Source organism: Rissa tridactyla, chromosome 8, assembly GCF_028500815.1.
Source record: "Rissa tridactyla isolate bRisTri1 chromosome 8, bRisTri1.patW.cur.20221130, whole genome shotgun sequence".
Lineage (NCBI taxonomy): Eukaryota > Metazoa > Chordata > Aves > Charadriiformes > Laridae > Rissa > Rissa tridactyla.
This window is the reverse complement of record NC_071473.1, coordinates 8,456,993-8,478,141: the sequence shown is the minus strand read 5'-3', so window position 1 is coordinate 8,478,141 and position 21,149 is coordinate 8,456,993. Positions and strand designations below refer to the sequence as shown.

At 52.8% G+C, this 21,149-nt stretch overlaps 1 protein-coding gene across 1 annotated transcript in view; it reads right to left on the bottom strand.

The window, feature by feature from the left end:
• Positions 1–18,566: 18,566 nt before the first annotated feature.
• HS3ST4 (heparan sulfate-glucosamine 3-sulfotransferase 4) overlaps positions 18,567–21,149 on the bottom strand; it is a 64,829-nt gene continuing 62,246 nt past the window's right edge. The window contains exon 2 of the mRNA XM_054212448.1: positions 18,567–19,203. Coding sequence (XP_054068423.1) covers positions 18,567–19,203 — 637 coding nt within the window. The remainder of the gene's footprint in view (positions 19,204–21,149) is intronic.

The following is a 21,149-nucleotide window of genomic DNA, read 5'->3' as shown; positions in this document are numbered from 1 at the left end:
GCAAGACATCTGTTTTTCCAGGCAGCAAAAGGGAGGCTATAACTAACTGCGGTGACTTGGGGGGGGGTGTCAGCAGAGAGAGGAGGGAGGGACAAGCGCGCTGCTGGGGCTCAGGGTGAGGGGGGATGCAGCGCCTGCATCTCGGCAAGGGGGAGGTTTTGTCAGTGCCCAGGGTCTGTTGGCGCTGGGAGCACGGTGCCAGCCTGGGATCCACGTAACGCTGTGCCTGCACTGTGCTGGGCACGTTCCTGGTGCTGGCAAATAATAAATAACGATAATGATAATGAGAGCACTGTGCATGTGCCCCTAGGGCTCTGCAAAAAAACTCTTACATCAAAATCCAACCGGAACATTTTCCCCCTTGTCTAATTCACAAAATATGCCCATAAAACCAATAATTTAGCTGTACAAGGGCAATTCCCTAGGTATTTAAACAGAGATTGATAGCTGCTGACTGTATCCCATCCTAGCAGAGAGTGAGACCCAGTGGAATTACTGGGACTTTGCACAGATGCAGAAGCGTTTTGGGTTTGCATATTCAAAAAAGCGTTAAATGACCTGATATTTACTGCTTGAGATTAAACTCTGGGATAGGTCTGGTCCCACCCGCGGCCATGTCTCCTAACTTGCTTGAGACGTCCCTGGGCTCTGGGCCTGGCTCAGCTCCCGATTTTCAGGAAAGGAGCTGCAAACAAGTGCTTCTCCCTGTCTCCAGGTTTGACTTTCATATCGTGGCTTTTCAATGTGCTTAAATCTACGTGGTGTTTAAAATTCAGCTATGTTTGTCGGAATTCAATTACCCCTGAAGATTACACAAAGATTATCAAAGTTGTAAACAGCAGAATATGCTCAGAGATCAATGAAGCGCAACAAAGACCATATTTAACAGGAGAAATAAAAGTAAGAGCATGCTGGCAAACTCTGACAGTGGAGCGTAATGTCGCATCATCACGCTGAAGGTTGGAAAGTAATTGAAATCTATGTTATAGCACAATCTATGCCTGCGCAGATTTGCAGTCATGAAACACAATTTCAGCTCTAATACCCGAGCAATTCATTTGGTTTAAGCAGACCCAGGCTCCGAGGTGTTCTTGTTAGGCATCGCTGCGGAGCACGTGCACAGGTTGCAGGGTGGCAGCGGTGCCGCTGCCCAAGCGCGTGTCGTGTGTCCCCCCCGCCGCCCCTTGCTGTGCACCCTCTCCTGGCAGCCTCCCACCAGCAGAAACCCTGCACCAGAGGAAACTGAAGGGTTTGGGGGACAGGACAATTATCTTTAATATGAGTGAAGTACCTTGCCATTTTTGGGTTGGTTTTTGGTTTTGGGGTTTTTTTTGGTAGGAAGGTAATTTCAGCTCTGCAGCCATGCCCATGGGGCATCGCTGGGGCAGGCACCAGGGCCAGATGCGTGCCAGCTGCCTCCAGGGCCACAGATCCTTGCGTTGGCAGAGCTGCCCTGCACCAGGGCAGTGCCCTGCCCTGGGGTAATACCCTGTCCTGGGGTGTTACAGTGCCCTGCCCTGGGGTAATACCTTGTCCTGGGTTATTACAGTGCCCTGCCCTGGGGTAATACCCTGTCCTGGGGTGTTACAGTGCCCTGCCCTGGGGTAATACCCTGTCCTGGGGTGTTACAGTGCCCTGCCCTGGGGTAATACCCTGTCCTGGGTTATTACAGTGCCCTGGGGTAATACCCTGTCCTGGGTTATTACAGTGCCCTGCCCTGGGGTAATACCCTGTCCTGGGGTGGTACAGTGCCCTGCCCTGGCAGAGGAGCTGCTGCCTGAAGAGCTTGAGGTGGCTGAGGAGCAGCAGGAGGGACTAAGGATGCTGGTCCCGACCCCAAGCCCCCTGTCCCAGCACCTGGCTGTCCCCTCTGCCCCATGGGACACCGTACCCTGTGGTACTCCTTCCCTGCAAGCAGCCTTCCTGGCCACCCCAGCAGAGATCTCCTCTGGCCAGTCACACCTCCATCATGTTTTGTGGCTTGCCATTGTCATTCTGGAAGCAACGCAGCCAGCTGATTTTTCTTCTCTGTAATATATTGCCACTATAATACCAAGTCTAGCAGAACAATGAACTCTGGAGGATGGAGATACCTTCCTCCTGTTTTGCAAACTAAACATAATTTTTATTTGTGCTCAGATTTGTGGCTGCTGCAGAGGGGGGCATGGGATGGAGAGGGGGCTGGCGCGGGGCAGGGGATGATGCTCCATCCCTGGGTCCTGCCTGAGGACCGAGCACTCTTCCTCTTTGTCCCTGCGGGTCCCCAGCAGCATTGAGATTCAGAGGAGGATGCCTCCTTTTGTCAAACACCGCGGGGTTTCAGAAGAAACCCTTCAACCCAGATTAATTACTGTTATCTGTACCCACTGGGGCCCGGTCCACCTGCCTGTCTGCTGCAGCCAGAATGTGCTGAAATTCTCATTCCCTTTCTGCCTTTCTTTCTCTCTTTTTTTTTTTTCTTTTCCTATTTACTTCTGCTTTAATCTGCATATTATCATCAGTGCAAAGACCTCTGAAATAACATCTGACAAATGATGCCTATTAAAAAAAAACTCTGCACTGTCCTCTTTCACCGCCTTCCAATTTGGACTAGCACTATAACTATGCATCAATAGACAAGCAATATTATGTTAAGAACATGATAAAATACCAGCAGCTTCATAATGGCAGCAGCCAAATGGTAATTTCTGCTTCAGAAATTGGTCATTTATTTTGCTGGTCTGTTCTTACGTTCAAATTAGATGAAGTTTAATATACTGTAAAATTGAATGTATTCTATCCTTTTCAACAAATATGGCATGTATGAAATGATTTATGGGTCTTACAAACCTTAAAATGTTAAATAATCTCCTTTTTCCTGCGCCTTAAGTCAGTGATGCCAAATAGTTTAAGTACAGAGAAGCAAAACTTTATTAGCTCCCATCCTGATCATCACTTTATTTTGCTGCATTTACAGAGGCAGGAACAGTATTTAACATATTAGAATGAGTTTTAGAAGCAGCCATATTAATTGGTACATTAATTTTACCCTATTAACTGTAATTGGTAGGAAAGCGATTCTTCCCCGGTGAATGTTGTAATTTGTGGTTTAAATTTTTAATAAAGTCATGATGGCACTGCAGATCCCTAAATAAGGGTGCTCCTTTCGGCTCGAACTTCTGGCCTCTGCCGTGATCCCCCCAGCCGGTGCACTGTGGGGCTGCCCCATGGCATCTGGGGACACTGGCCCATGGCTTCATCTCTGCCCAGCATCCTCCCTGGTATCCGGCTCTGCACCCCAACTGAGGTCCCCCTTGATCCCCTAATGACAGACTCCCGTGATTCCGTATGAGCTCAGTCTTGCCCGAATCCAAACGTGCCTCCATCTGTGCTTCCCCTACAAGGAGTCGCAGCGTCGGGCGCGATGGGCTGGGTGGGTGTGAGGATGCTGCAGGTTTGTGTCCCTTGACCTGCTGCTCGTGGGTCTTTCCGAGGTGTGCGCCAGTGGGACGTCGAGGACGCTAAGGCTGTGGTAACCTCCATCCCTGACCGAAGGCAGGCGTGACAGCTGCTCCTTGCACATACACAGCCTTTGCTCCGGTCCCCGCTGTCACCATTGTGCGGGATCCATCCCAGCATCATAACCGCGCACACCCTGGGTTGCTCCAAGGGCTGACAGAGCTCCTTGAAACGCCTTCCAGCTTTGCACGCATGAGTGTGCCACACGGCAGAGCGGGCAGTGAGATCCTTCTGTAGTGATTTGGACGCAGCGGCCCTTGGAGAAATCCCTGCATTCCCGTGAGTGAGAAGATTGTCTGAGTCTGAGCTGAATCTGATCTACAAGTTGCTCCCCGTGCAGACAAGGATATCAGCTCCTTAACCGCATGAGGAGAAGGGAGACAACCTCACCCTGCCTGACATTGCTCTTCACAAGCACTGTCCCTGGGCTCTCTGCCAGCCCGCAGGCAGAGCTGGCTTGCAGGGTCCGGTGTCTCTGATCCGTCTTGGAGCCGGCAGCACGAGGTCCCTCCGTCCCTGCGGAGCCGAAACAAGCAGGGCTCTGACCCTCCCAGGTGGTGAGTGAGCTGCTCTGCTCCGGAGGTGCCGAGCAAGGATCAGCATTCTGGATGGGTTTGCTAAAAATTACTGACAATGTGTGAATCCCACCTCGAATTTGAAAATAGGCATTTATACCTGTTAAATTCAAAGTTTTCTAGTGCCTTGTGGCATCCAAAGCTTGCAGCAGTAGCTTGTGTGCAATCAGCTCCCTACGAGGCTGGTGACAGCAGCTCCTCCGAAGAGCGGGGAGGCTGGTTTGACGGAGGCTACCCTCCCCTGCAGGGTACCTGCTCGGCTACGGGTCAGGAAGTAATTCCTCTTCCCCAGCCTGAGAGCGCATTAAACCCTCTCCTGAGGTCTGGCCCCAGATCCCAGGAAAATCACTGGGGCGACTGCCCTGGCTGTGGGGTGGGGTGACGGATGGTGCAAAATGAGCCAAGGAGCAGAATGAGGGTGACTCTCTCCTGGCTTGTAGTTATTTAAAAACAACTTATCTCCTTGCCCTTAGCCCTTTCTCCGTTTCCTGATCCGCAGCTTGTCCCTGAGGATAAGCCTCAGAGCAGCACAATCTCCTGCAGTCCCCTGGAGCTGCAGCCCTGTGCACCAGGATAATAGAGAAGCCTTTTATTCTGTTTATTTGCTCTATATAATTTTTCCTGCTCTTGCTGACCCTTCTGGGAAGCGTTCCACCCTTCAATCTCTCTGCTGGGTGCCAGAATTGTTGAGCTTAGGCTATATTTGCATTTCATACCCTAGTTAAACCAACATCATCAAGGTCAGAACGCACTGATGAATTGGAATAGGCTACCAGACAGCGTCCCCCGTCATGGCGCAGGGGCAGCGCAGAAACCAGACCTCCACTCCCAGGGAGAGCCCATCCTCGTTCCAGCCCGCTCCCAGCAAAGAGGAAGGGGGATTCTGCCCAGGGGCCCTGTGGCTAGAGGTGGCCAGGCAGGGGCTGCTCCGCCTTGCATCCCGTGGGTCTGCTCGCGGGCAGGTGCTTGGCAGAGGCAGGGGCTTCAACTCCGGGGTTTGCTGCCCTGGTTTACAGCCCTTTGGTCACCCCCCTCGGACAACGGGTAAGGGCAATGTGGGGTTTTTAAGGGACGCTCTCCCCTGGAAACGGCTGGCTGTTCCAGCAACATCCCCTCTCTCTAGGGACCTCCAGGACATTCAGGGGCAGGGTTGGATGTCCATTCCTGGCCAGTTCCAAGCTTTGCTTGGGGCAGCAGGTACCCTCACTGCCTCCTCTCCGCCCTGCTGCTGTGCCGTCACCATCCCCTTCCCCATTCCCATCAGCCGGTCGAGCCAGGGAGGTTTCTCCACTTGGGCTGCCCTTGCTCTGACCAACCCGTCCTGCAAACCCTCGGCACAGCCGAGCCGTGGCCATGGGTGACAGTCCCCCCAGGGCAGGCGCAGGGCCCATGTTTAAACGCTTCTGTAAAGGCGTATGAGGAGAAATAGGCAGAATGAGAGAGAAAATTCAAGAAACAGAAGCAGCAACCCTCCTGCTCCCCAAAGGTAGCTGGAATTTATGCCCCATTTCAGAGCATAACCTCAACGCAGGGATGCTAATGTGCGTCTCCATGCGTGCATGTGCGTTCGTACAAACAGGCTTTAAAAGACAGCAGCTGTACAGAGCACAGAGCTACACTATAATGATTTTTACATCCGTGCACCCAGTCTGTCTTTCCTTTCATTAAGGAACATTTCTTATGGAAAAGTAGCTGGATTTCTAATGTGAAAAAACAATTCTGCTCAAGACTGAGAGCTGTTTAGAATAAACGCCAGACACAGTGTGATGGAGACATTGCATGGAGACTTAATGCTGGTCACATCTCTCTTCTCTGCCAGTAAGTCAAGGATGTGTCTTTGCTATTGTATTTGGTGACTCATCTTTCAAATAATCATCTCTGGAAGAATTTCGTGCCAAGATGAAAAAATGCCCAGATCCCAGAAGCATGTGTGTCTTTCCATGAGCACACGCTAGGAGGGAGCTCTGGGGCAGCTCTGCTCGTCCTCCCCGCCATGGTGGGCCAGGGCGGTGGGGAGATGGGCTGGCACGGTCCGCTTGCTGGGCCAGCGCCTGCTTTGGGCACCGGGTGGGGAGGGAATGGACACAAACTCTGGCAGGAGGTTAGTACTGCCTTTTGCAGGTCCTGCTTGCTGTGATTTGGCTGGAGAATGGTGTCAGGCAGGTAGCCCCAGGCCACCAGCAAGCCCATGGCAAGGGGCAGCCAGTGGCACTCTGTCACGCTTGCGTGTGCCCACCTGCCTCTGGGCTGGGGCCGCGACCGCTCGAGCATCCTTCCAGCACCTGGAGGTTTCCCTCACCCTCAGAGCAAAATATGCAAATGAGCTGAGTAAACGAAGTGCTGTATGCTAATTAATTCAACAGACTCACTGTTCCATAACATCAAACCTACACAAGGAGGATGTGCTGGAATTAGCTTCCCCTGGAAAACATTTCCTCGTCGCTTAACAAAAAGTTACAGCAACTTATTAAACACTTAACAAGAAGGTGAGTACCGGAGGAGCGGTAGGTGCTGTGTGGGCTAAATCCGAGCAGCCGTGCCCACAGAGAGAGCAGGATTCCTCAGGGGCACGGGAAGGCTCCAGCTGGTGAAGCTGAAACGTGCCAACAGCATTTTATTTGTAACCCGCAAGAAACCCGTAGTGCAAATGGCCCAGAAAGCAGCATGACCAGGCACCACAGGCTACAAACACCACCTCTTTCCCTCCGTATCTCATTGGGGTCGCTGCCATACGCACAGCACCACCAGGATGCTCACAGGGGTGACAGAGCTGTCACTCACGAAGCCTTAAAAGTGACTCCACAACCTGCTTCTCTTAAAGTACATGCCAGGAGTAAAGTACACTCGCATCTAAAGTGAAACCCAGCCCCAAACCATGTCTGTTTGGGCTGCTCTGTGATTTATCTGGGATAAAGCAGCCCTTAATGTGAAAGGGGAGATAACATTGTGTGTCTTCGTTAATAGCGGGGCACACTCAAATGCAGCAGCGTGCAAGCACCATCCTGGGGCACCGCTTCTCTCTCACGCCTTCCAGCTGTGCGGCGCCTTCTCCCTCTCCTTCTCTGCTGGGATATGAGCTGACACCTCCAGCGTACACAGGTCTCTCTGGACCCAGTCCGTCTGGTTCTTCCCAAGGGAATCCAAAGGGAACTGCAAATATCACCCGAGAGCACCGCCAAAATGAGTGACGGGGCTGCGGGTGCTCTCCAGAACACAAACTGGTAAAGCCCCGCAGCAGGAGCATTTGCTATCACCTCGGCACAGCTGGGAAGAGCGGGTGGAAGAGACTGCTACAAAAGCGAGGAGGAAAAGGCTTTAGCAGAAACGATTTGACAGCTGCAATCAGGCCAGGAGCTGAAGGAGCTAAGGAAAGAAAGACGCTGTTGGGTAGAGGAGGAACGGTAGCAGGCAGCGCACCAGCTCCTAAGGTATCCTCTGCACGAGCACACACATTTAAATCTCCAGAAGCCCTACGCTCCCGCAGAGATCACTAGGCCAGCATGAGCACAGGGCTTCGAGGTTATTATTTAGTCTGGCTCTTTGCTTACGTATTCAAAATGCAAAATACTTTTCCCACCTGGAAAGGGGAATTCCACCTGGTTGAGGCCAAGGGTGCAACTCTGCACAGAGGGGCGATGGAAAGCTGCGGTTCCCAAACCATCTGGCCGGCACACGAGGTGCATGGACGCGCAGGAACGTCCTAAAAACGCCCATGCTCTTGCAAGGCACAGGCTTTAATGGGAAGGCCGTGTCTCTATGCATAACAAGATGGTGCAGGTCAGCTTGTTCGCTCCACACCACGGGAGGAACAGTCTCCTCTGCTGCAGCGTTCGCATCAACACCGAGTCTGTCTCTTCTTCTTGGACACCATGCGCTGGTTTGTACCTTGCACCCTCGGGGATGCCTGACCTGTGTGTGTTACGGTCATAACTCCAGCTCTTATTGCTCTGTGGCTCCTTGTTTTCTGTGTTTAAAAGAATAAAGCAGATGCTGCAATTTTTGACAGGACCAATGGCTGGCTTTCTGGTTTGAGAGCTCTGCTGCCGCAACAGGGCGAGACAGATGGACAAGCCAGTGGCATATGCCATTTCCTCTCTGCATTGCATGAAAAGACATTTTTCCTAATAGAATGGGGATAAAACTCTCAGTTCTCAGGGAGTTAGAGTATTTCTAATGTACGTCTGGGAACACGGGCTTGGGTTTCGGGGTTTTTTTCCTCTCTGAGAGTAATTCTCATATTGTAAATCTAACAAATCTACTTTGCCACCTAAGTTGTCATACCTGGAAGGAAAACACCAGACTTATGATTTTATTATTAAATCTTGCTAGAAGAAAATGTTAGTTAAACTATTTTTCTACCTTACCCTGTAGAGATGGCCCCCAACCAAACGGATGAGCCGAGTGTTTGCTGTTGCGTACGCACTCCAGCTCAGGAGCCGTAGCTCTCCAGAAACTGCAAAGCCCCTCTCAGCGTGGACCTCCTCTTCCGTGAACTCCGACAGATTGCGTGAACTGGAAAGTGGCCAAATTGCAGCCCAGATAAAGAGAACTTTTTTGCATAGTCACTAATGAACTGTCTTTGCAGACTGGCATCACGCTCGGTGGAGGCTGTCGTGGTGCCAGTGTTTAGGATTAAGGACTCGCCACGGTTGTGGCATTCAGGAGATGCAGTGGGCTTTTAAGACAAAGCAAACTTCTGAACAGTAAACCTTTGCTAGACAGTAAACCTTTGCTAGACAAACAGGGCAGCCCAGAAAGGGCAGCCAAAATCATTGGCACTTGGGCAAAACACCGTAAATTGCTCGACCTCCTTCAAGGAGATCATCTGCTGAGAGTGGCTCATCTTCATCTGCCAGGCCTTATTCCAGCAGCGCCCGTTGCCCACAAGTGTTTTCAAAGCCATGGGACAGTGTGGAGCAGACGGTCACAGTGCTGAGAAATTACACAAAATTAGCAGGAATTAACTGTGGAGAGACACGTCTTCCCAGGAAACGGAGCACTTCTCCATCCTCTACCATCGTGCTGGACCAGGTGAGAGATTTCCTGCGCAGACACATCATCCAGCCCTCCAGCTTGGAGCCGGGCTGAAGTCTGACCCCCATCCTGGGTTTCATCCCCCAGCTCACAACCTGCTGAGCCGGGGGGAGCTGGAGGCAGCGCAGCCTCTGGTGCTTTCTGCATCTGCCCTCCCGTGCAGCGTCTGTCTGGAAAGGTTTCCTCCTCCTCCAAGCAGCCCAGCTGGATGGAGCAGACCCCCTCTGGCCGGCAGGTGGGGATGGGCTGCCCTGGGCTGGGTTGTGCTCTGGGTCGGCCCTGGGGTTGGAAAGATGCTAAGCCCCCCCTTACCCACCCCATTTTTCACTGGAGGTTGGGTGCCCTCCTCCTCCTCAGAGAAGGACGTATCGGGGTGCCATCTAGTGCCAGACCCGCCCAGCCATCCGGGACACTGGGGACATGGGCACTGTTGCTCCAGGACACGGTGAGAGCAGGGCACCCATCCGCATGGGACCCGGGAGCCCTGCGGGGTAGTGAGCCCTAATGAAAGAGGTGGGAATCCTTTCACCATCTCCTATAGTGGGATTTGCTGCGTGGTCACGGATCGCCCTCCCTTCCCTTCGTCAGCAAGGAGGGAAATGATGGCAGTGCCCTCGGTACAGAAGACAATGGCTGCTTTGTCTCATGGTCGTACACAGGATCTCACCGCCATGCGGGATCTCTGGCCTGCGTACCTGGCCCTGCCCAAACCCCCACGTCTCTCTTCCCTCAGACCCCCTCTCCGCTGCAGACAGAGGAGGCTGAGCATTCCCTGCTCCGGGCTGGAGCAAGGTGCCACAGGGAGCCTGGGGTGACTGAGCCCCCAGCATCCCGGACACACACTGGGGTCGGGGCACAGAGGAGCGGAGCGGATGAGAATGCCCACTCATGGCAGAGTCCCCGCTCATTGGGTCTGCGTCCACGGCATGGTTCCTGCTGGGAACCACGAGCAAGAGATTCCCGTAAGGGAGGAAACACGGCTGGGATCTGGCCAGTGAAACTAGAAGCCGTAGGTCACAGACACAGTGAAAACCTTAAAAACACTACTCAGAGAGACTGATGTCCAGGGGATTGTCACGTGAATGGAAAGATTTCCTGGAAAAAGCTGAATTTGTCAGAGGACTTGCTCTCGGCTGCTTATTCCGCTCAGAGGAAATCCTTCAAGAGGGGAGGGTGGTCACCCTTGATGACCTGCGTATTCCTCACTCCTTTCATTAACTGCAACTTATTCTGAGAGCAGCTTTCTAAGATAAAGGCAAAAATCATCCATCAGCTTTCCCTCGTTAAATTAGGGCTGAACTCCAGCTGAGTCCAAGGCTGGGTGCTGCGCAGGGTCCCTGGGAAGGGGGAAGGATGTCAGTCCTCAGGGAGGGACACTGGAGCGCTGATGGACCTGCCAGGGGCTGGGCTGGTGGTGACTGTGCCAGCTGGGGGGAGCATGGCTTGGCCAGCACCTGATGGGGCGATGAAAGCCACCCCAGCAGTTCTGCCCGGGCCGCTTACGGCTTCGTAACCCCTTGTCTCCTCCTGGGACGTGTCTCCCTCTGCCTCTGCTGCGCTTCGTTTCGCCTCTGCTAATGAGGGGCTGCACGCCTGGCAGCTCTGTCGTACCTGCTGCTCAGGCGCCCAGCCAGAGCACCGGCCCGCTGGCTGCACGCTGGCCCCACAGACGCTCAAGACAAGCTTTGAAGGATGCTTGCACTATTAATGGGGTATATTTATAACTGTTTATCTCTGTCAGTTGGGTGGAAAATTGCCAGATGTGTCGTTTGCCTTCATTACACAGACATCTCTCGTGTTATCTGGATCAGTGCTTTTAAGCGGTGTGACGCTACCGGGGAAAAGCTCAGTGCTTCCGCGTGGTGTTGATGTTTGTGGGATCTGCCTTAGGGAGTGTGGAGAGCAGCACCCTGGGGGCAAGTCTCCCTGCAGGACAGATCTCTGTCCTCCACTGCTCTGGATATTAGTCTCGTGGAAGGAAAAGGGAGTAGCAGAGCCGAGAGCTTCCTAACTGGGCTCCAGAGCAACCAGGGCTGCCTGGGCTGGGCACTGCAGCCTCAGAAAGCAGTACCCTGCCCCTCGGGCCAGCTTGTCGGGGACGGCTGTGTCTCTGTGCCATGGGGCCTGGCTGCCTCTGGGCAAACGGGCACGAGGAGGATGGGTGGAGTGGCCAGCACAGAGCGGGGCTGGCACTGCTGGGGTCGGCTGGCCAGAGGGCGGCTGCCCCTTTTCCAGGGCCATGATGTGCCAGCGCCTGCGGGGTAGGGACCACCCTGGGGCTACGTCTCATGCACAAACACAGATTATAGTGCCTGCCGCTGCTTAAGGTTACAGGATTAATTATCCTTCTTAAGAGCTGTAAAGTCCAAATGGGCGCACTACCCCCATACAGAAGCTTCTGTAACTGTTTCCTGGAGTCGATACCATGTGCCGGCCACCACCGCTTTGGCGGCATCAGAAAACCCACCGGATGGGGCCATTCCCCAGCCATGAGAAGTGCTCAGGAGTGGGAAGGGGCTTCCAGGTGGGCAAGGGGTCCCCACGTGCACTCCATGTGCAGGAGAGGCAAATCAGAGTCGTGCGGGTATCCCTTCCAACACAGAACAAGGGAGAAAGATAAGACCAGCTTAAATAGAAAGAAATTGTCTCCAAATAAAATGTTTTTCCTTGTTTCCCATGATACAGTGAAATTTCTTCACGGACAGATAGTCAGAGAAGAGTCCATTACACTCCACGCTTTTTGCCTTGAAACATAAATAGCTGCATATCATATAAGTGTTTGTTATGAGGAAATGTGTATGCTAGAAAAAGTTAGACATTAAATCATTATTTCATGCAGAAAGATATTGCTAAAGGGAGAGGATTACTTACTATATTAATTCTGTCCTTCAGCTACCCGTACATCTCTCTGCACATAATGACTTTAGTCACAAAACGTATTGTTGAAACAATCCTGGTTCCTCTCAATTCTGATTTCCTCGGAGACTGTGCACATAGTGTGCCTCCCTCCCGGCCCCATGCCCAGCTGCAGCACGGGGGGCAGCAGGGGCAGAGGGCAGTGGGGCAGCAGGGCAGTGGGGCAGCCCACCCCCCCAGGATGCCCACCCTGGGACAAAGCGAGGAAGGGTCTGCAGGAGGTTCCTCCATCCCGCCTCCGAGGATGGAGAAAGGGGAGGGAATCCAGTGGCTGCAGACCCTTTCCTTCCCTGCACAGCCGGGGTGCCTGGTGGATCCTCTCTAACGCAGGTGAGACGTGTCCTACCTCACCCAGAGCAGCTGTGGGGGCAAGGGCTGGTGGCACAGGGAGCTCACTGCTTTGTTCTGCAAAGCCACAATATCTTTCTCCTCTGCCATCCTAGACCATCACTAGGTTAGAGCAGAAATTCTTCTTCATCTGTAGGTAAATCCTTCCATGGAGAAACCTTCTGATCTGGCAGTCTCTATCCTTGCATGAGGTGCATACGGGCAAGTGCTCATATCTATTGGGATATTAGACCGTGCGTTACACCAAAAAATTTCCAAAATATCCTTGTTGGTAGTATAAAGTAACAGTCAAGTGACCCTCAAATGATTTCTTCTGATTCCAAGTCTTACCTGAAGTTGGAAAGAGCTTCTTAATAGGCATCAAGAACTTTCTAATCAGACTGTTTTTCCAGTGAGTGACTCACAGAGGGATAGTTTCTGAGGTCAGCAAAACCAAAAAAAAACCCGAGCAAAAGGCACCATGAAAGCTGGGGAGGTGAGAGCATTGGGGTTTTTTTTGGTGTTTCTGCCTGGAACAACCAGGACGCCACAGCCTGTTGGCCCAGAGCACAAAAGCCACCGCACTGCACCGCGCGGGGGTCACAGGCACCCGGCGCCGGGCCAAGGAGGCAGCGGCAGAGGGCAGGGGGCTGGAGAAAGGGGTTTATTCATGCTGACAAAGCTATAACAGGTCATTGCGGGTTTGCAACCTGGCCAAATAAATAATCCCCATGTTTCTCTCCTCCCAGGCTCGAGTGTCAAAGAAAAACTCTTTGTTCCGATATGTGGAAAGCTGATGGTTGGAGCTCTTGCCTGATGCTCTGGTTTCCTCTATTTGCTGACGTAGGTGCAGAAAGCTCAGTGCTACACACAGCACGGGGGAAAGCAGTAAGCAACAGGGTCTTATATCATCATCTACTATGTTATCCTTATTCAAAGGGCTCTGTTTGAAACCTGGCATTGGCATATACAGAACATGTTGCATCTTTGCCGGTACCTCTTCAATCTGGTTTGCGAGACATCCTGGAGGATGTGACCTTGGAAGGCAGGCGGAATATTGAACCTGCATAACAAGAGCATCTCCGCATCGGTGGCAGCCTGTTGGGTACAGGGCAGTTAATAAATAATGAGGATGTCAAAGATAACAGCAGGAAAGTGGGAGCAGGTAACAGCTTTGCAGCCAGCTTTCTGACAGCCGCCTGGCAACGTCCAATTAAGAGGTGCGCGCCGCCGTTCAGCCTAGCGCGGAGCATGTCCGGCGCCGGCACTGGGGCTGTCAGGATGCCGGCACCGGGGCAGCCTGTGACACCGAGCTTGCAGCACGCGATCCCAAAGGTGGAGGGAGCAGGCAAACGCTTTGCAGTGCTGTGCGGGTCTTCCGGGGAGCAAATCCCTGGAGGAAGGGAAAGGCACCCGGCTACGGCGCTGGAGAGACAAAACGGCAGGGGATTGCCGGGAGGAGCGATGGTCCTCGTGAAGAGTTGTGCAAAGGGTGGTGAAGCCCCACATGGAGCAGGGTGAGGAGACATTACAAGAGACAGTTGGATCTGCTAAATGTGGGACTCGCTATCTCGGGGCTTCCAAGAGAGGAGCACATCGGCCCCGGCCCCGTGCCGAGGTGCAGGCGCTGCCGGGGCAGCTCCTTGGGATTGCGGTCCCAGCTCACACAGGTGTTTGTTTCAAGGGTTGAATTATATCACGCCACAACTCAGATATTAGGAACCTGACTACATTTGAGGTATAATTGATCTTCTGATGACTTCTTAAACAATCTGGTAAGTGGGGACAACTTTCCAAACAGCAAAATCTACACCAAAATGATCTTGGTTTGAATAATAAGTATTCCATCCTTGTTTGGTAAATATACCCAGCGTTAATGGTGCTTAATGGTGCCTGTAATTGGTGTCTAAAGTTATTTAAAAGTAAATTTACTAGAAAATAATTAGCAATTTTATAGTTCACTACTTCCTAATTTTGTTGATAAAAGTTTTTCAGTGGTTTTTATCAGATGACACAATAGGGCCGTGCTGTGAAATAGCTTTTTTCAAACTGCCAGGAAATTGTGCACACAAAATAAGATAAAAAAAATTTTCCCCCTAATTTCTTTGCCTGGCAGCCAGCCCTCTCTCTCCTTTTATTATCCGCTGATTTATCCTTAATCAGCAGCAAGTGAAACCTCCCAGGCATTGCTCGGGGATTTGTTTTTTGTGACCTTGGGTGATGCACCCCGAGCTGCCAGGCCAGCGAGGAAAGCTGTCCCCCCACCGCAGTGACACGTTCTGCTGTCACGCACCGCGGGGACAATCCTGCTGTCCCCAGCGCTGGGTGTGGGGGGCTGGTGGCCGGTCCCTGCCTGCAGAAGAAAGCAGAGGTTGTGTTCTCCGTGGGTCCCTGACCTGATCCCGTGCAGGACATCTTTGGGGATGCTCCCCATCGGGCTGGAAACCCCTCCAAGCCTGGGACCCTGCAGGTCCGGTGCTGGCCCGGGTGGTCCTGGTGTGGGTCTGGTCCTGGTCCTGGTTGTGGCATGCGCCTTCCCTTGGCCCTTTTGGCACCGGGGCAGACTGGCTAATGGCGGGGGGACAGCCAGTGGTTGCCGTGGGTCTGCGGCTTGTGGGGTGTTGGTGCTGCTGGGGGGCCTGGGAGAAATGGAGCAGAGAAATGCGGCTGCTACAACGTTTTATTGTTTAGTGCTGTGGGTTCAAGTGTTCAGTTCAGGATTTTCATATTGTTCAGGTACAGAGTGACACCGACAGACAGAGACGCGTTTGGGAGAAGGCGACAGCACAGCAGTTTGGTTTCAGAAAAGACTAACTCTCCGTTTCCAGTCTCTGAACCATAAAGTACCAGCTTTTCCAGAACAATGAATCACCCAGTCTGTGTATAAAATTAAATATAATTTATGCTTTGCTAATTGAAATCAAATACAAAATTCAATTTCCTGTGTATTCTAATGCTGACATTTGAATAGTTAAAAAAAAAAAAAGTGTTATTAACCTGACTCCTTCTCGTTTGGCAGGCCACTCCCCGGCCAGATAGATAGAAAATAATTCCCCTGCCAAGCCCCTGCATTAGCACAGCAGACACGGGGTGCATTTCAGAAAAAAAAAAATAACCCCCCCAAGAGGACACCCCCCCCATGCTGCCTGTGTCCCCAGCTCCCCCCCCCCCCAAGGTGGCTGGTGTGTCCCTGCTCTCTCCCAGCGCTGGGAAGGGGATGGTGGCACTGCGGGGGCATGCAGCGGGGCAGGTGGGTGTCTGTGGGGCAGACGCTCAGGGCGGAGGAGCGGGGCATCTTCTCCTGTCCCAGACAGAGATTGCAGCCGATATAAAAAATAAACCTCTGAATATATGGCAGAAAGAATGGGAGCAAGAGTCAGGCCCAGCATCTCCGGTGGCCAGCCCTGCTTCTGTAAACCATGGGGTGGCCCCTCCTGGGGGGCCGGGGGGGCCAGGGCTGGCTGTGCCCAGCTCTGGGACTCCTCCCCTGGGAGCCCTTCTCCAGGGCCTGCTTCCAGCTGCAGGACTGAGCCCCAGGCATGACTCTGCTTCATCCCAGTGCAGGATGGACGCTCCTTCCCAGCCGCACACCGTGACTTCCCTAACGAGGTGCTTCATTGCGTTGTAATTCTCAAAGATGCGTTTTCAGATCTCCTGTCCTTACAGCAGTGGGCATGATGAGAAGAGGTGGCTTGATGGCAGTCGGACACCAGAGGCTCTTCCTGGGAGAAGGTGGCTGGAGATACCCAGGCAGACATGGGGCAGTGCTGAGACCAGACCAAGCCGGGGCTGGGGTGTGCAGGGACACTTGCTGGGTGGAGATGGAGGTTTTGAGGGACTCTTTCAAGCTCAAGGAGACCTTGCTTGGAGATACTGCTCCTGGTTAAGCTGTGGATGGTGGCTGCGAGAGTCCAAGCTTTGGCCATGGAGGTGATGCACGGTGCCATGCTGAGAACCATTAACAACCACGGTCACACACAGCTGCCAACCTCCCAGGTCCCGGCGATGCCACGACCTGGGATGGCATCCCCCCGCAGCCAAGCCCCTCCAGCAGGCAGCCAGGGCCACCAGTCCCACTGTGTCCACTGGCAGTCTCCACTCAGCACCGTCAGGGCCAGCCCGCCATGGTGTTGGGGCTGCAGCACGCTGGGAACAGGGAAAAAATTCTGGATATCCTGTCGGTGAGGAGCCTGGACACTGGGACTCAGTGAGCCCCTCATCCTCCAACTGAATCCATCAAGCAGCTTGCACCAAATTGTATAACAAGAGTTTTCGCTTAGGAGCCGATCTGACACTTTAATAACATGTGAAACACTGTAAAATTATTCCTATTACATGCTTCCAATTTTCATGTAATAATTTTGGGATTTGTGGGTCTGTGAAAAACCGTGTTATGTCAGGAGCTGTTTTTAAATCTAATCAGGCTAATAGGAACTGACACGGCGTTAGCAGGGACCTTGCGGTGCCCCCCCCCGCATGGCCCGCGGTGTAAATTTTCCAAATGGCTTCAGCTCTTCTTTCATCCAATCCAAGGCACCAGCACCACTCCACGGTGTAAGGAACCACAGGACAGGCCGTGAAACCCGGAGCAGGTTCAGCTTCTTACCAAACCTAATGGTGATTTCACTCGGTTAGCTGGATCAGTAGGGATTCCTCGATCAAAACTGAGTCTTGGTCCTCCCAGAACGATCCCACGCTGAACCTCTGCTGCTTCCCAACAGCCAGGGACCCGGCAGCCGAAAGGGGACAGGGGACTCTCACACAGCTATGCTCCACCTGGGAGGCATCCTTACCTCTCATTAAAACAAAGACAGCGCCCAGCAATATTCGAGTGCCCTTAGAAATCGCCCGTGCGAAGGGAACATTTCAGCAATGGTATTTTTTCCTTTTGTTCCCTCTCTTACTGTTTTTCTCTCAGTTACGGAGCTGGAATTGGTGCAGCTGCGTCAAAGAGCTGCTGTCCTGCTCTGCGCTGGTTCCAGCATGCAGCTCTCATCACACTGCTGGAGGATCCAGTTGGGCAATGGGTTTCTTCTACAGTTTCACCAGGATTTGCAAATTTGGTTGACTTCGTCATTTCCACTAGAAAGCGCACATTTTTTTTGTGCAGAGCAGTGCTCACCCTGGGAATTAATTGCTTTTTTGTAATTCTGAAGTAAAGATGAAGGCTGCTTCCCCATTTTGCTCACCCAGCCGCCAACAGCAAGCAGCAGAGATCTTGTTTTCAAGGTGCAAATGAAGGGCAGTGCCAGGGGTCAGCCCTGCCCAGACCCTAGGCTGGGGCTGTCCACCCCCCTCCATGCCCCTGCCCTGCAGTCACCCCCTCAGTTCCCACCAGGAATGCCCGGCTCCAAAGCCCAGAGCAGGGAATGGCACGGCCTTGCCGGGATGCGCTGCCGGGCACGCATGGCTCTGCACTGCGCCTCGGCAGCCCAAATGGGCAGAGAGAGCCCGGCTCGGTCCGAGCGGGTGCCTGGGAAGGGTCTTCGGTACAGCTTCCAGGAGGAGCAGGGGGGCTCCGGTCTCACTGAGCATCCCAGTAAAGCAGGAACAACTCTCTTCCAACAGCGGCGTCATACCCATCTGTTGGGGGAGAATCGGGCCCAGGTGTTTTGTGGCACTTGGTAAATACTAGTTTTAGTGCAACAAGTAATTGAAATGTCTGGTGCAAATGAAGTTTCTATACATAGTTCCTTTGCAGCATAACTGGCTTTATTCCTTCCACACACAAATACCAGTGTGCATGTGAATGCACGTGTCCTGAATTTACCATGTCTGATGCTGCTGTTTGGGCAAAACTAAAAGCCAGGGCAGGAGAAATCAAATCTGTTTGTTTGTCCCAGTGCTGCTGGGTTCTGTGAGCCACCCTCCTCAGCTAGCCATGGCAGGAGGTCCTGGTCATGCCTGCCTGGCTGCGAGGGGGACACCAGCAGTGAACAGCACGAAGCATCCCATCGCCCCGAGGAGCCCCTCTCCCTCCACTTTCTCCTCCTCCCACCTGCCCCCTGATCCCTCAGCGTCACGGGGGGAGTGCAACCCGAGGTGACGTGTCACTAAGGTTTCGGAGCCAGAAAGGCAGGGCAGCTTTGGCTGCAACCCTGACAGCGCAAGATGCTTGCGCTCGCATGGCTGAGCCTCTAGCCCCGCGTGAGTTTTGGGTCTCTAACAATGATTTGCATCTCAAAAGAAAAGAGCTTTTTTCCTGATTTCGTGGTTCTACTTATCACTTTCTTCCTGCTCCCACTGGAAATCTTGGCCCGTCATTTGGTAAAACATGACATTGAACGGTTTGTAAAACTTCCGCAGTCTGTGGATGACATCTGGGTCTATTTTGGGGTGAGTTCGACCCTTGGACTTGCCCAAGCACCGGGGAGCACTGCTGTCCTCTGGCTTCTTTAGACAGGGGAACCCCTTGGTTTTATTAAAGTAAAAATGTTTCTCTGTCACAATCCTCTTGAGGCCTAAGAAGTCCTGGACCTTGGCCATTTCCCCGGCCGGGTCAGTGATGAGCCTCTCGCCACTGACAAAAAGGATTTGGGAGAGGGGGAAGTACTGGAGCCAGTTCTCCAAGTGCAGCGCGTAGATCCCAATGCGGATCGCGCTCCAGGAGGCATCGATCAGCCCTAGGGTCCGGTTCTTGAAGGCCAGCACCTCGAAGGTGGGGATCTCCGGCTTCTTGGAGAGCGTCTGCGTGTAGTCCGAGATGGCCCGGGTGACCGGGTTCCTCACCACCACGATCAGCTTTGTGTCCTTAGCCATGGAGTGAATGCGCCTGGGGGCCTCGTTGGTGACGAAGTAGCTGGGGGTCTTCTCCATGGTGATCTGGCCGTCCAGCGTCTTGGGCATCACGTTCCTGCGCGGAAGCAGAGGAGGAGTGGTTAGCAAGGGGCCAGGCATGGGTGGGCACCTCAGTGTCCCTCCTGCCCCATGCAGATGTTGGTGGGACATTCAGGAGGAGGGATGCTGCTGCACCTGCGGGCCTTGGGGACCAAAGCACTTCTGGCTCTGTTTCTTCTCGGACCCTGGACATGGTGGGCTCCTGAAGTGTTAAATCAGCCTTGGTAACACATTATACAGTCAATTCGCCATAGGCATATGTAGACAAAAGTTAATTGACAATAAACCTGTACAATACCTGTCTGTTCAGCAAGCCATCTGCTTCCATTTGCTCAATTAAGCCTATTCACTTCAGAGCCTTGTACCAGAGTGGTGCAGTTAGGATTACACAAGACCTTTTTGTTATGATGACATGCTTTTAAATGTCTCAGCTAATAAAACTTAATACAGAATAAGATCCCTTGCTTCTAGTACAATAATTAAATTTATTTACTATCTTGTGTGTGAGAAAGAATGACTTTTCTTTTATCTCTAATTCACATGCTCTGTCAATAATTAATTGCTGCTGGGTTTTGAGCTTCCTGTGCAAGCACTTTTATTAGCCAAAAGGAATTTGCCTACTGGATAAATTAGCATGTAGCAAGACTTTCCTGGATAGCATATTACCATATAGTGAAATGAAACTGCAGCGAGATAGCATTTATATCTAAGAAAATGAAGAGGTAAATGCTTGTCCCAGCTGCCCCCAGTTAAAGATTACCATAGCAAGCCGGAAGGTATTAAATGATGTCCCCTGCAAGCGCGTTACAGCCTCTTTCACGCCTCTGGGTGCTGGAGAGGCGGGAGGGCAGCGCCACGAGCACTACCCACCTCCCACTCCGCACGTCTTGTGGCTGTGGCAGTGGCCAGTCCCAGCCTTAAGGCTTTCAAATACCCGTGCCTAGGCACAACCACACAAAGCGTACTTTGTTTAACCTGTTGTTGGTTAATTTGTCCCAAAGACGAGGTGCTTGCTAGCTGGGAGGCAGGAGGAGGAGCGGTGTGGCTGCTGCCGGGAAGCCCGTGCAGCGCTGGCCGAGTCTCCTGCAGCAGACACGGGGGATGGCAATGCTCAGGGTCTTGCAGGATTATCCCTTCACGTTGCGACTATTTTTAGCACAAACATATGGCGAGGAAACAATGTGAATCGGCTGGAAATGGTTCTGTGAGAGCACCTCGGGCACCGGCAACCGCAGCGATGCTGACGTCAAACCGTCGGGCCCCAGGAAACAGCCATTTCAGGAATTACGCAGCTGAAGTCTGCAAGCAGAAGTGCCTGTCAGGCAAGGCCCAGCTAGATTTGCCTGTCAGTGTTGCCTTGTATTTGTGACTGTTAAATGCATCGGCTTGCTTTAAAACTCCCTGTAATTTGTGTATTTACCGCCGGTGTAATCCACCCAGCTGGGCTTGTTTTGCCAAAGCGCTGCTGGAGGAGGTGCCGGGTCTCCTGTCAAGGCAGGAGCGAAGGTGGGTTTGGTGCTGCCACAGGGCTGCTCCTGCCTTCAGCATTTTGGGGTGAAGAGGCCAGCGGGGTCCTGGGGCTCCCCCTCTCCTGCAGTCAGCTCTTGAGCTCTGAGTCAGTATTTTACCTTAAGAAAAGCCTGAACAAATTGAGAAGGATGCAAGCACTTGAGGACTGCAGGTGCTGCAGAGTGACAGGCTGGCTTGGGGGTGGGGGGTGGGGGTGGGATCTAGCCCCCAGATTTAACAGCTCTATAGGAAGAAAGCATCTTTTATGGCTATCCACATCACAGCAAGGCCCACAGCATGACCAGGGGTTGAGTCCTCAGGTGCTCACTGCCGTACGAGTAGGGTACCCTTCGGCTGAGCGTGAGGCTGTGGAGGGGAGCGGGGCGAGGAAAGTGGACAGAAAAAGAGACTGGGAGGTTGGCTACCTGGGCAGGCAGCAGTTGCCCCAAGGAG